Source organism: Nannospalax galili, unplaced genomic scaffold (genome assembly GCF_000622305.1).
Source record: "Nannospalax galili isolate Female #2095 unplaced genomic scaffold, S.galili_v1.0 scaffold161, whole genome shotgun sequence".
Taxonomy (NCBI): Eukaryota; Metazoa; Chordata; class Mammalia; order Rodentia; family Spalacidae; genus Nannospalax; species Nannospalax galili.
In genome coordinates this window covers 5,685,899-5,697,334 of record NW_008348586.1, presented here as the reverse complement: position 1 = coordinate 5,697,334, position 11,436 = coordinate 5,685,899, and the positions used below count along the sequence as shown (strand labels likewise).

General features: G+C 38.8%; 1 protein-coding gene across 2 annotated transcripts in view; it reads right to left on the bottom strand.

Moving 5' to 3' along the window:
• Sorcs3 (sortilin related VPS10 domain containing receptor 3) overlaps window positions 1-11,436 on the bottom strand; it is a 664,579-nt gene that overhangs the window by 36,342 nt on the left and 616,801 nt on the right. For both annotated transcript variants that reach the window (XM_008845711.1, XM_029569661.1), the window contains exons 19-20: window positions 8,577-8,763; window positions 2,586-2,719 (exon numbers count right to left, since the gene is read on the bottom strand). In XM_008845711.1, coding sequence (XP_008843933.1) covers window positions 2,586-2,719; window positions 8,577-8,763 — 321 coding nt within the window. The remainder of the gene's footprint in view (window positions 1-2,585; window positions 2,720-8,576; window positions 8,764-11,436) is intronic.

The following is an 11,436-nucleotide window of genomic DNA, read 5'->3' as shown; positions in this document are numbered from 1 at the left end:
ATATATATATGTAGGGTACTGTAAAAGCAGTGCCTGGTAGGAATTCTGTAGCACTGAATTCATTTATTAGAAAAAAAGAAGCTCCTGCAATCACCTAAGCTTCTACCTTAGAAAGCAGATTTTAAAAAAAGGACAAATTAAAACAAAAGTAACCAGAGGAAAAATAATGCAATTAGAAAAAAAAATCAATGAAATAAAATCAGGACATCAATTAGGAAAAGTAATGAAATTAAAACCTGGCTCTTTGAAAAGACCAATAAAAATAATAAGTCTATATCCATTTTAAGAATAAATGGGAATACTCAAATTGTCAATATTCCAAATCATTGAGAGAGTCACATGGCAGATCGCATGGACAACACAAGTACAACAAACCAATGCAATGAGCAATTTTGTATCTGTAAATCTGATAGTTTAGTTAAAATGGATCAATTCTTGGAAGGTACAATCTGTCAAAATTCATACAAGAAGAAACTTAAAATCCAAATAAGCTAGCACCTTTAAAGAAATTGAATCAGTAATTAATGATCTTGCAAAACAGAAAGCACAATATCCAGATAGTTTTACTGGTGAATTCCCAAAATATTTAAAAAAAGAAATTATGACAATTCTCAACATTTTTTATTTGAAAAATATTTCAAACAAATAATCCCTTGGAACCTCTTTATTGATTACTGCCAGGTTTCATGATACAGAATGAATATTCAGAAGTCAACTACTTTCCTGCATACCAGAAATAGACAAGTGGAATTTGAATTAAAAACAGAAAACGATTTGTATTAATACTACTAAAAATGAAGTATTGTACTCAGCTACTGCTGCATGTCCAGCAATCATTCTTTTGGCTTTTATTCAAATGGGTGAAAAACTTACATCTACACAAAAACTTGTACAACATAGTTTATAGTAACTCTATCCATAATTGTCAAAAGTAGAAAGCATCCAAAGTGTCCTGCAGTGGGAGAATGGATGGGTGTGTTCTATCTAGATGATGAAATACTATTCATCAATCAAAAGAAATGCTCAGGTGTTACAAGAAGGCTCAGACGTTAAGAGCATTAGCTGCTCTTGCAGATGACCCAGGTGCAGTTCCCAGCACCTGCATAGTGGCTCACAACCATCTGTAACTCCATTTCCAGGGGATCTAATGCCCTTTTCTGGCCTCCATAGGCACCAGGCATACATATGGTGCACATACATACATGGAGGCAATTACTCATACACAGAAAATGAAAAATAAATCTTTAAAAGAGAAAGAAGCCATAAGGCCTTGACAAGACATAGAGGCAATTGGAATGCATGCTAATACAAGAAAAAAAAGGCAACCTGTAAAGGAAAATATATGATTCCAAATATATGATGTTCTGAAAAGGAAAACTATAGAGACAGTAGAAATGTTACAGTAATAGCAGAGATTTGCAGGGGCGGCAGGGGGGATTGTAAGCACAGATATTCTTATGAAATTATTTTGTTTCTTATAATAATGGTAGATATATGCCATTATATATTTCTCCAAACCCAAAGGATGTACCCTAATGTAAACTCTGTATTCTGGGTGATAACAGTGTGTCTTTAAGTTCAGGAACTATAGAAACTGCATTATTTTGGTAAGGAGTGTTAGTAAAGAGGAAGGCTATACTGTGGTGGGGGCAGGGCACATGTAGGAAATCTCTGCACTTCCTCTCAATTTTGCTGTGAACTTAATACTCTTTAAATTTTTGAGTTTAGTGCCCATGAAATGGCTCATCCGGTAATGGTACTTTGGTACCTGATGATGTGAGCTCAATTCCTGGCACCACAAGATGGAAGAAGAGACTTCTAAAATTTGTCCTCTGACACAGGCATTCCACCCCTTATAAATAAAGAAATGTAATAAAAACTTTTTTAAAAGTATTTTGAGTTGAGTTTTAAAAAAAAATAGTGAAGAAGAACAAGAAAAATATTAAGATAAGAATCCTTCAACCTAATTCTTCAGAGTGTCAGTTGACAGATTCAGTTATGGTCACTTTGACACAGGCATCTTCAATCAACAGGATCTGGGAGTAGGGCATTTCTAAAAGGTCCAGTGATCCATCCTTTTAGCTGTTTACTCTTATGGCACAGCAATATCAGGACCTTGATGAGTCCACTTGGGTTTGTAGAATGCCCAACCAGTATAGAAGATGATTGCTTATGTCATTCCACTTAATTCCCACCATTTACAACTCGGTTCCTAGCTTCCATTTGATAGATTTCACCTCTCAAGCTCAGAAGCTTCCAAATAATGCCCTTGACGCTATGCAGCTCATGAGTAGAAAGGCCAGGATTAAAAGAAACTGGAGTCAATGAATCTTTAGAAATGTTGATTAGAGGAACAAAAGCTGCAAATTTAGTTTCTCAAAGTATTCCTTCTTTCTTACAATTACTTAACGTTTCTTTATTAAGACAGAGAACCGACTGCAGAAGGCATGTTTTGTTCAACTCTGTGGGATCTTAGATCCTAATGTACCAATTTTTTGCTGCATATCCAGTTCCTACAAAACAATCTAGAAGTGGAAATATGGAAATCTAGATTAAATTTGATACTCATGAGAAAAGAGCCAAACCTTTGTGCTATTGCCAAACCACCAGAAGTAGGTAAGGGTCCCCAGTTGACTGGGCCACACGACTGCACTGATGTTGACCTCTTTATTTTTGATGGCAACAAATGGAATGCGGAGGTGAACGTGCTCCACAGGACCTAAAGGCACAGGGGAGGAAAGTCAGTGTTCATATTACCAGAAAAACACCAAACGTTATCACATCCTTGATTTTTAATCTTCATTCTCACTACCTTCCCTGTAATAAAGCAATGACCACAAATTCACAAATGCTGTGTATTATGTGATGTATGTGTGTGTGTGTGTGTGTGTGTGTGTGTGTGTGTGTGTAGTGTGCATGCTCACTTTAAATGAAGCATCAGGTTTAACAGGGAACTTAAATCAGACCTCAGATTTCTTGAGTGATAGTTGAACCTAATTTATATCTGATCTACCTACAATGAATATTTATGAACCTCCAGTCCAAGGATAAATCTAGTTTACACTTAGCCACTGAGTCAGAAGATAAACAGCAGTCTGATTCATTTTTAAGGATTAGCCCATTTTGTGACTTGGGGTCAGTACATTGTATGCAATCTCTTCCGTTATCGACATTTGCTAATTGGATTCCATCCTCTTTGACAACTGGCCATTGTGCCTCATCATCTGGAGGACACAGTGAGTGTAGCTCAGAGACTGGCAAGGTCATTTTACTAAAGGGGAAGAACACAGCCACCTAAATTGAGAAGCAAACGTCAGGTTCCCAAATAATAACAATGCTGCTTTGCCTTTTTTTCAGAAAACTGATGTAAAGAGCATTGAGCTCTATACCAACCAGGAAAGGAATATCCATGAACATAGCAAGTTAAGGAACATCTTTGAATACAGCCAAGACATAAGTCAGGTTGCTTATTACATCATTTCCCAAATAACAGGGAGAGGAAAATGCTGTGGGAGAATCATTTGTGTATCAGTGTTGCATTTGTGAGGTTATTTTTTAAACCCTGTGAGATTTTTTTCTTCCTGTCATTTGTGACAACATCGATGGGCCTAGAAGATGCTGTGTTAGGGGAAATATGCCAGGCACAGAATGATGGCCACTGCTACCACAGGATCTCACTTAGATGCAGAATCTGAAATAGTTGTGCTCACGGGAGCAAGCAGTAGAACGGTGGTTGTCAGGAGATGGCAGAGTTGGGTGGAATAGATGCTTATCAATGATATGAAATATAAATAAGACAAGAATAAATTCAAGAAATCTATTGTACCATGGTGAAAGGTACAGTGAATTACATAGTACATTAGGAAAAATCACTAAATATATAAATGTTAAGTGTTCTCACCACAAAAATATAAGCAGAGACACAATGCCAATGATAATTAGCCCAACTGAGTCATTCTAAATGCATATATGTATATTAAAACATCATGTTGTACACAAAATCTTACATATTTTCCATTAGTTAAAAAATATACTGAAGGAAAAAACTGAAATGAATCTGTGCATCTAGAACCTGAAAATACTTTCTATCTATAGCTCTCTGCCCTAACTCCAGCCATATGGCACCTCACTATTTTTTCCCAGCAAATAAATTCAACTTTGGCACTTTATACACATTTGACTGATGATTTAATTATTTTAAATGAGAATCTGTATTATTATTATTATTATTATGAACTGCCATGTGGGAGTTGGGAACTGAACCAAGGGTCTCTGCAAGAGCACTTACTCTTAACCAATGAGCCATCTCTTTACCTTCTATTATTATTATTATTATTATTATTATTATTTGGTCTTTTTGAGACAGGGTCTCCCTGTAGTTTCAGCTGTCCTGGAAGTCACTATGTAGATGAGAATCTGTATTATTTTTACATGGTCTGCTTGATGTCAGCAAAAAAAAGAATAAGGTGGGAGAAAAAATTGGCAACTTCTTCTTTGCTCTATTTACTGATTTTTAGGGGTTAACTTCATGACTACCCCTTAATTATTTGTGTTTATCTGATCAATGAAGGAAAACAGAGACTTCAGGAAGGCGGACCCAGAAGGGAGAGAAGTGTGATCACCTTTGTTAACACTGGGGAGTCTCCAGGCCTGGGTTGGGACCTTCCATTCCTACCCTGTAGGAAAAAGGCGTCACTGGCCCTGGAAATCACTGCTTCTCTTCTCACTACTGTCTCCCAAATGGGAGGAAGCCCTTCCCCACACTGCCTAAGGGAATGTTAGGCACCTCATAGTTAAGTCAAATTGTACAATGACTGCAACCCTAAAAATTCCTTTTTACCTTCTGTCATTTGGGGTCTTGCCTGAGCTGAGGCTGATGGTGTGGAGTTCTATGACTATGACACCCAAAGCAATAAAAGGACTTCCTTTTCTTTTAGCTCATGCCAAACATAAAAGGGATGGAATTTCTGTGGTTCCATTTATTCCAGTTTCTAGATAAGCTTAAAAATAATTGTATGAAATAATACATTGGAATAAGTTTTTAGGATGAAGATCTAAGCTTTAATGTGGAGACAGACCAAGATTCAGTGAGAAGAGAAAGAGAGTTGAAGGGATTTGGGAATGAACGCCACAAACTCTGAAAACCTCACTGTCATACAGTGCCTCTTTGATAAAAGTCCGATAATCTGTGTGAAATTGGTTATTATGGGTGGCTAACAACTACTTTTGTTAGCTAATGGCCCAAGGTGAAGCCAAGAGCAGTTTCCACTGTACTGACTGTCTGGTAAATGCAGCCATGATTGATTTGAAGGGAATTATGAGCACAATAAAAGTTTCAAGGAACATTTCCTCCTTCGTGCACATAACCCACAGTATAAACCTGTTTCTGGCTCTCTGTCTCTGTCTCTGTCTCTCTCTCTCTCTCTCTCTCTCTCTGTGGGGGGGCAGGGGGTTAAGACACATTGGTCTTCCTACCTGCAAACAAGGCCCAATCTTGGCCGTATCCACAACATGGCTCAGAACTGAGGAACGTAAAGTTATTTCCCTTTCTTTGTCTTCATTTTTCATTGCAGCAGATATGTTAGGCAGAGTTAATAGGATGTATTAGTAATTACTACAACAACAGGTAACATTTATCATGTGCCAAACTGGGTGTGAAGCAGCACTCTGCCCATGGTGCAGATGAATGTTAACATGTGCCTAAAGATGTTCAAGATTGGCCTTGGACTGGTATCTGGGAACCTGGTGATCCTGATCAAGAGTTAGCTGGTAAGAGTGGGTCTCTTAAAAACAATACGGTTTATTCAGAACACCTGCTTTCTTCTGAGAGTCCGGAGGTATAGTACATGCAAGACAGAAAGTAACCATGAGACCAGCCCACCACTGCAAGCTATGGACACCAAGTCTCTAGTACATTTCTCTGGGAGACGGCTCCTATGTTGTCACCACTTATTAGTAGAACAATCAACACATCTTGTATGACTCTATGGTGATTTGTATGTGTGTGTGGTTTATGTATGTGCTTGTGTTGCTGTGGGCACATGTACATGCAGGTATATGTGTGTGCATGTATGCCTGTAAGCCAGAATACGACATCGGTGCCTTCTTCAATTGCCCTCTATCTTATTATTTTAAGACAAAATCTCTCACTGAACTTTTCACTCATTGGTTAGACTAACTGGCCAGTTACTTCCAGAGATTCACCTGTCTCCTCCCCCAACCCCTACAAGCACACACACTGCCCAGTGCTAGGGTTACAGATGTGTAACATGGCCCCTGGCATGATGAGGGTCTTAGGAATCTGAATTTAGGATCTCATGCTTGCCTAACAGGCCGTCTCCCAAGGCCAAGCTGTTTTTCCTTTTGTTAATTTTACCTTGAATCTTTTCTCAGGGGCAGACCATAGCCAAGGATGAAGTTACATGCTGACTTCTCTGAGTCCTTCCAGTAACTAACAATTGCTAGGGGGGACTTGGGAACTCCCTAGCATGTATATTATCCAATTTGATTCCTATAGTCTCCTTATAAGCTGAATTAATGATGAGGAATTCAAATATTTTAGGGGCTAAGAAAGTTGTGCAATATTAGACATTTTTTAAAGTCTTGATCAGAGTTCAAATAATCTAAAGCCTGGGCTCATGAGTAACTTTTACACCACTCATATGGGCTGCTGATCTGATGCTTTCAGCAGAAAATGAACTCAGTGGGTGTATATGAATCATCACCATTTTCCTTTTTATGACTCAGTTTTTGAAGCACTTCCCCTTCTTAAATAGAACGAAACAACACAAGAGGGAGACCACACCTCCACTATTGACTCTATAAATGCCCGATAAAATCCTATTAAAAACTTAACAAATATCTGCTGAAAATATTAGTAAGTGGTTGGTTGTTTCATGTGTAGTTATTTTAATGGCACCTTATCCCTGTGACGCAAAGAAATACTTAGAAATAATCCAATTTGTAAATTGGAATTAATCACGAGATTACGTATTATAGACTGGCATGGTAGGGACATCATTGAACCACATATAGGTTTCTCCTTTTACATTTCTATATCTACCTCTGTTGTTCCTGGCACTAGAAGACAAAATCTCTCACTGTTTGCCAAAGACCTCAGGTATGGACTATTTATATACAGGAGTTTATAGAATCGTTGAGTTATTAATAGGAACATGGTTTCTGGTATTTGCTTCAACTCTCTGAAAACATGCAATTTTCACTCTCTGTGACATATTACTAGAAAACCATTATGGGATTGACAGTTGTTTCTGCTCATCCGGTTTTACATGGGGTAGTTTCAGTTAACTCACAGCCAAAACCTGTCTGAAGTTATTAAATGGAAAATTACAAAAGTTAACATAAAATCCTGTTTTCAACAGCATATCATTCTGAGTAGAATGATGAACTCTCACGGTATGGCTGTCTGTCCTAGCCAGGACATGCATTATGCTTTCCTTCAGTGTATCCATGATATTTATCCTACCTGCACATGATATTTATACTACCTGCACATTCGCATTTGCATGAGAAAAAGTAGTATATACAGAATTTGGTGCTTCTTGTGGTTTTAAGAGTCTATTGGATTATGGAACTCTTTCCTTATGAATCAGGGAAAGGCTTCTGCAAATAAAGAGAGTATAGAAATCTTGGAATCCATGAGTATTGCTGATAATGTATGGGAAATCAGTGTCAGCCTTATAAAAACATTTTCTTGACCTACCATTCAGAACAATAGTATTTATGTTTCAGTTAACATGAGTCAAGTCTCAGGACAGCTAGTTCACACAAAAGCATCCAGAATAAACAAAAGAGTCCAGAATTTTAGTGGCTGATTTTGTGACTGCCATCAGCAGTCAGTGTCACTGAAGCAGACTTGAGCACAACACAAAACTGTGATTATAATATAATGAATTTGATATAACCTTGGATGTATGAACTGCTTTTGAAAACATACTTCGTTCTTGAAGGCAATCTAAACATTGCCTCTCTAATTCTTCTTTGGCTCTTCCAACAGAGATAGCGTTTCATTTGATCTGTTTAGTTTTCATTCATAGCATGAAAATGAACCTAAAAGTATAAACTAGATGAGCTTCTGCTTTTGTGTTTTCAGGATTCTCCAAAGCAAAGGGAAGGGAGTTTTACCTCCATGTGCGTCTGTATGTTCACATTCAAATGTGCAACTGAGAATGCCTAAAAAAGAGGAGGCACTTGGAGAACTGTCATCCAAACTTTAAAAATAAATCTGTAGCGGGGCGTGGTGGTGCACGCCTTTAATGCCAGCACTGGGGAGGCAGAGGCAGGTGGATCTCTGTTAGTTCAAGGCCAGCCTGGTCTACACAGTGAGTTCCAGGACAGCTGGGGCTACAGAGCGACTGACTCTGTCTCAGAAAAAAACAAAAATTAAATAAATAAATAAATAATCTATTTCAGCATCATAAAACTCTAAATGATAAATGAACACACATTTCAGTCTTCTGACTTGCATCATTTTAGGAGTCACACTGAACCTGGCTTCTGGATAGCATTTGCCAATGGGGAGCAAAGAGAGAGAGGGGCTGCTCATTGTTACTTACAAACCACATGTAGGAAGAGGACAGCTGTGTCAGAACCAAGGTTGTTTTCTGCATAGGCGGTCACCTGGAAGATCCCTGCACTCTTATACACATGCTTGATGCCATCCTCAATAGGGCTAAAGTTGGCATAGGAAACAGCAATTCCATCTCCAAAGTCAAGCTGGATGTTTGTCCTTTGGAGGTCACCCTGCAAGAGCACAGAAGGTGGTCTAGGCCCCTTCGCATGGTTCTGCCTGACTTCTATTTGATACTATTTCCCACATCTTCAACATTCCCCAGAAGACCTACAGGGTTCTCTTAGCACAGGCACCACACCCCTACCTAATATCTACCAGGTGCTATGGGCAAGGATGGAGGAACTGTTGTCCTTGGGGACTGCTTGAGTTGATGTGACTCTGGCAATAAAGGTTAAAAAACAAACTATTTGAACTTCTGAAATGGAAAGAACAAAGTCCTCTAGTCCCCTCACACTTAGGGCTTAATTCTTCTGGGTTGTGAGAATAATAGCAGTAGTAGTAACAATGAACACTGTTTCATCAAGCTAAACAGTTGATCTCTTCACAACTCAATATTGTAGAAAGTACTACGGTCCTCATTTCTAAAATGGGGGATAATACATAGCTGAACCAAACTTATGTATGTGGCTAGCCACAGAAGAACCAGGTTTTGAACCCAGGCTTTCTACTTCCCATGCTAATACTTTCAATTGTCATGCTACAATATATTATTCTTTTTAGTTATTATGAAGTTTACGGCCTATGCTATCACTTAACATTTATTAAACACCATATTCAACTTACAAGATGAGGTAGGATAGTTATGTATACCATCTAAAATTATATTCTATTTTCTTATCCTGGAACTTCTTAAAACCTACCTAGGCATCCTCTTTCGCAAAGCCTCTTTGAAGTAGTCCAGCTCACAGATATCTCTGCCTCTTGGAAGGCCAAGCACACCTTGGATATTGCCTCTAACCTGATGTCCAGTGGCCCAGGTGGGTTCACTACCACCTCAAGCTGTTAGCTTCTTTAAGTGCAATGTTGAACCACATCCTTATTGTCCATCCCAACTTGAATCAACACTTTTGATAAATATGATAAACTTGACCATAAATAAAGATCCAGGATGGGGAATAATAAAAAAAAATCTACTTATAAACCAAGATGGATGATGGAATAGAGAAATATGCTTTGCTATTATTAACTTGTGGGTTGGATTTGAAGTATCCCCCCAGAAAGCTTATGTGTTAGGAGTGGTCCATAGCTTGTGGTGCTATTTGGTAATGTTCTAAAAACTTACAGAGGTGGGACCTAGATGGAGGATGTAATTTATTAAGGATTGGTCCTTGGGGATATCTTGCATCTGGTAGCTCTCTCTCTCTTTCTCTGTCTCTCCTTATCCTCCACCATTAATGAATATTAGTGAAGAATCTCTTCCATTATATACTTACCACCATGATGATCTGTGAAAATGGGGGCCAGAGACTGTGGGCTGAACTTTCTGAATCTGAGCTAAAGTGTACCTTTTCTCTTCAGAAACAAATCACCTCACTAAGACACAAGGCAAACTTCCTGCCCAAGCTTGTTCACTGATAAGTTTTCCTTTCCGTCTCTCTCCCACCATGGCAACCCAGATGTGAAGGAAATGCTGATGGATGCTCTCTTAACCCTTATACAATGTCAACTATCCTTGAGTTTCTAAATGTAAATTGAATTGAAAATGAACTCCAGGCAATTCAAATGGATAAGATCATAGCTCTTCACATCCATTCAAGAGAAGGTTTTTATAGCTCTGGTCCCAAAACTCTCTAGTGGAAATGTGATAATGACCTCCTCTGAATCTTAAAATCCTCTCATTCAAGCATCAATGTGAGTGTGAAGGCTAGGAATCTGTCAAGCCAGGATAAGGCATCTGCACCTTCCTTTCCAGTGTGGTCTAGACTTTAAAGTCTCTGAAGTGTTCATACCAGTGAGAAAATGCTCCTGGTTTGCTTTGCAACCTTTCCAGGATCTCAAGAGCCTAGAGCAATTTGCATATAAATTTACAGGGCACTGTCAATCAGGCAAGCTTCCTGCTGCCTGCTCCACCAGCCCAGCAAAGAGTGCTAGAGAAGTCCCTGGTTGGGACAGAAGAAAAACAGCTCACACAGGGAGCAAAAGCAGATAACAGAACTGCTTCCACCCTGGAGTGACTGTATACACCTAGGGTTTACTGCCAAGATTGCAAAACAGCAATGCACCAATGAAGATGGAGGTTGATATAGAAGCAACTAACTCTGTTCTTTACAAAGGAAACTTTAAAAAGCATTTTGATCATCTTGTAACGCTCTTTCAAAGCGTTGGGGTATTTTCAAATTAGCAAGGCCAAAGGTTAAAGCAAAAAAAAGGAAGCTCCAAAACAGGCTTGGAAAGGTATCAGAAAAAATATATACATATTATAAAAAACAGGGCCTTCCTGTAGCTCCAGCTGGCCTAGGATTATGTAGACCAGGCTAGTCTGCATCTCACAGAGATCCACCTGCCTCTGCCTCCCGAGTGCCACCATGCCAAGCACCAGAAATATTTTTTAATTTCCTTCTTTTATGGAAGTTTGCAGTTTATGGTCTTATGGCAATAAGCATGTTTAAAACAAACACTAAAGGGGAATTTTGAAGAATATAAGCAGGCAGAAATTAAGACATAAACCAATAATCCCCATACTCAGGAGGCAGAGGTGGAAGAAACACAAGCTTGAATCCAGGATGGGCTATGCTGTCAACTCTAGTCTGGCCTGAGCTACACAGGAGACCCCATCTCAAAGAAGCCAAGTGGAGACCCTGACACACACACAGACACACATACACACACACACACACACAGAC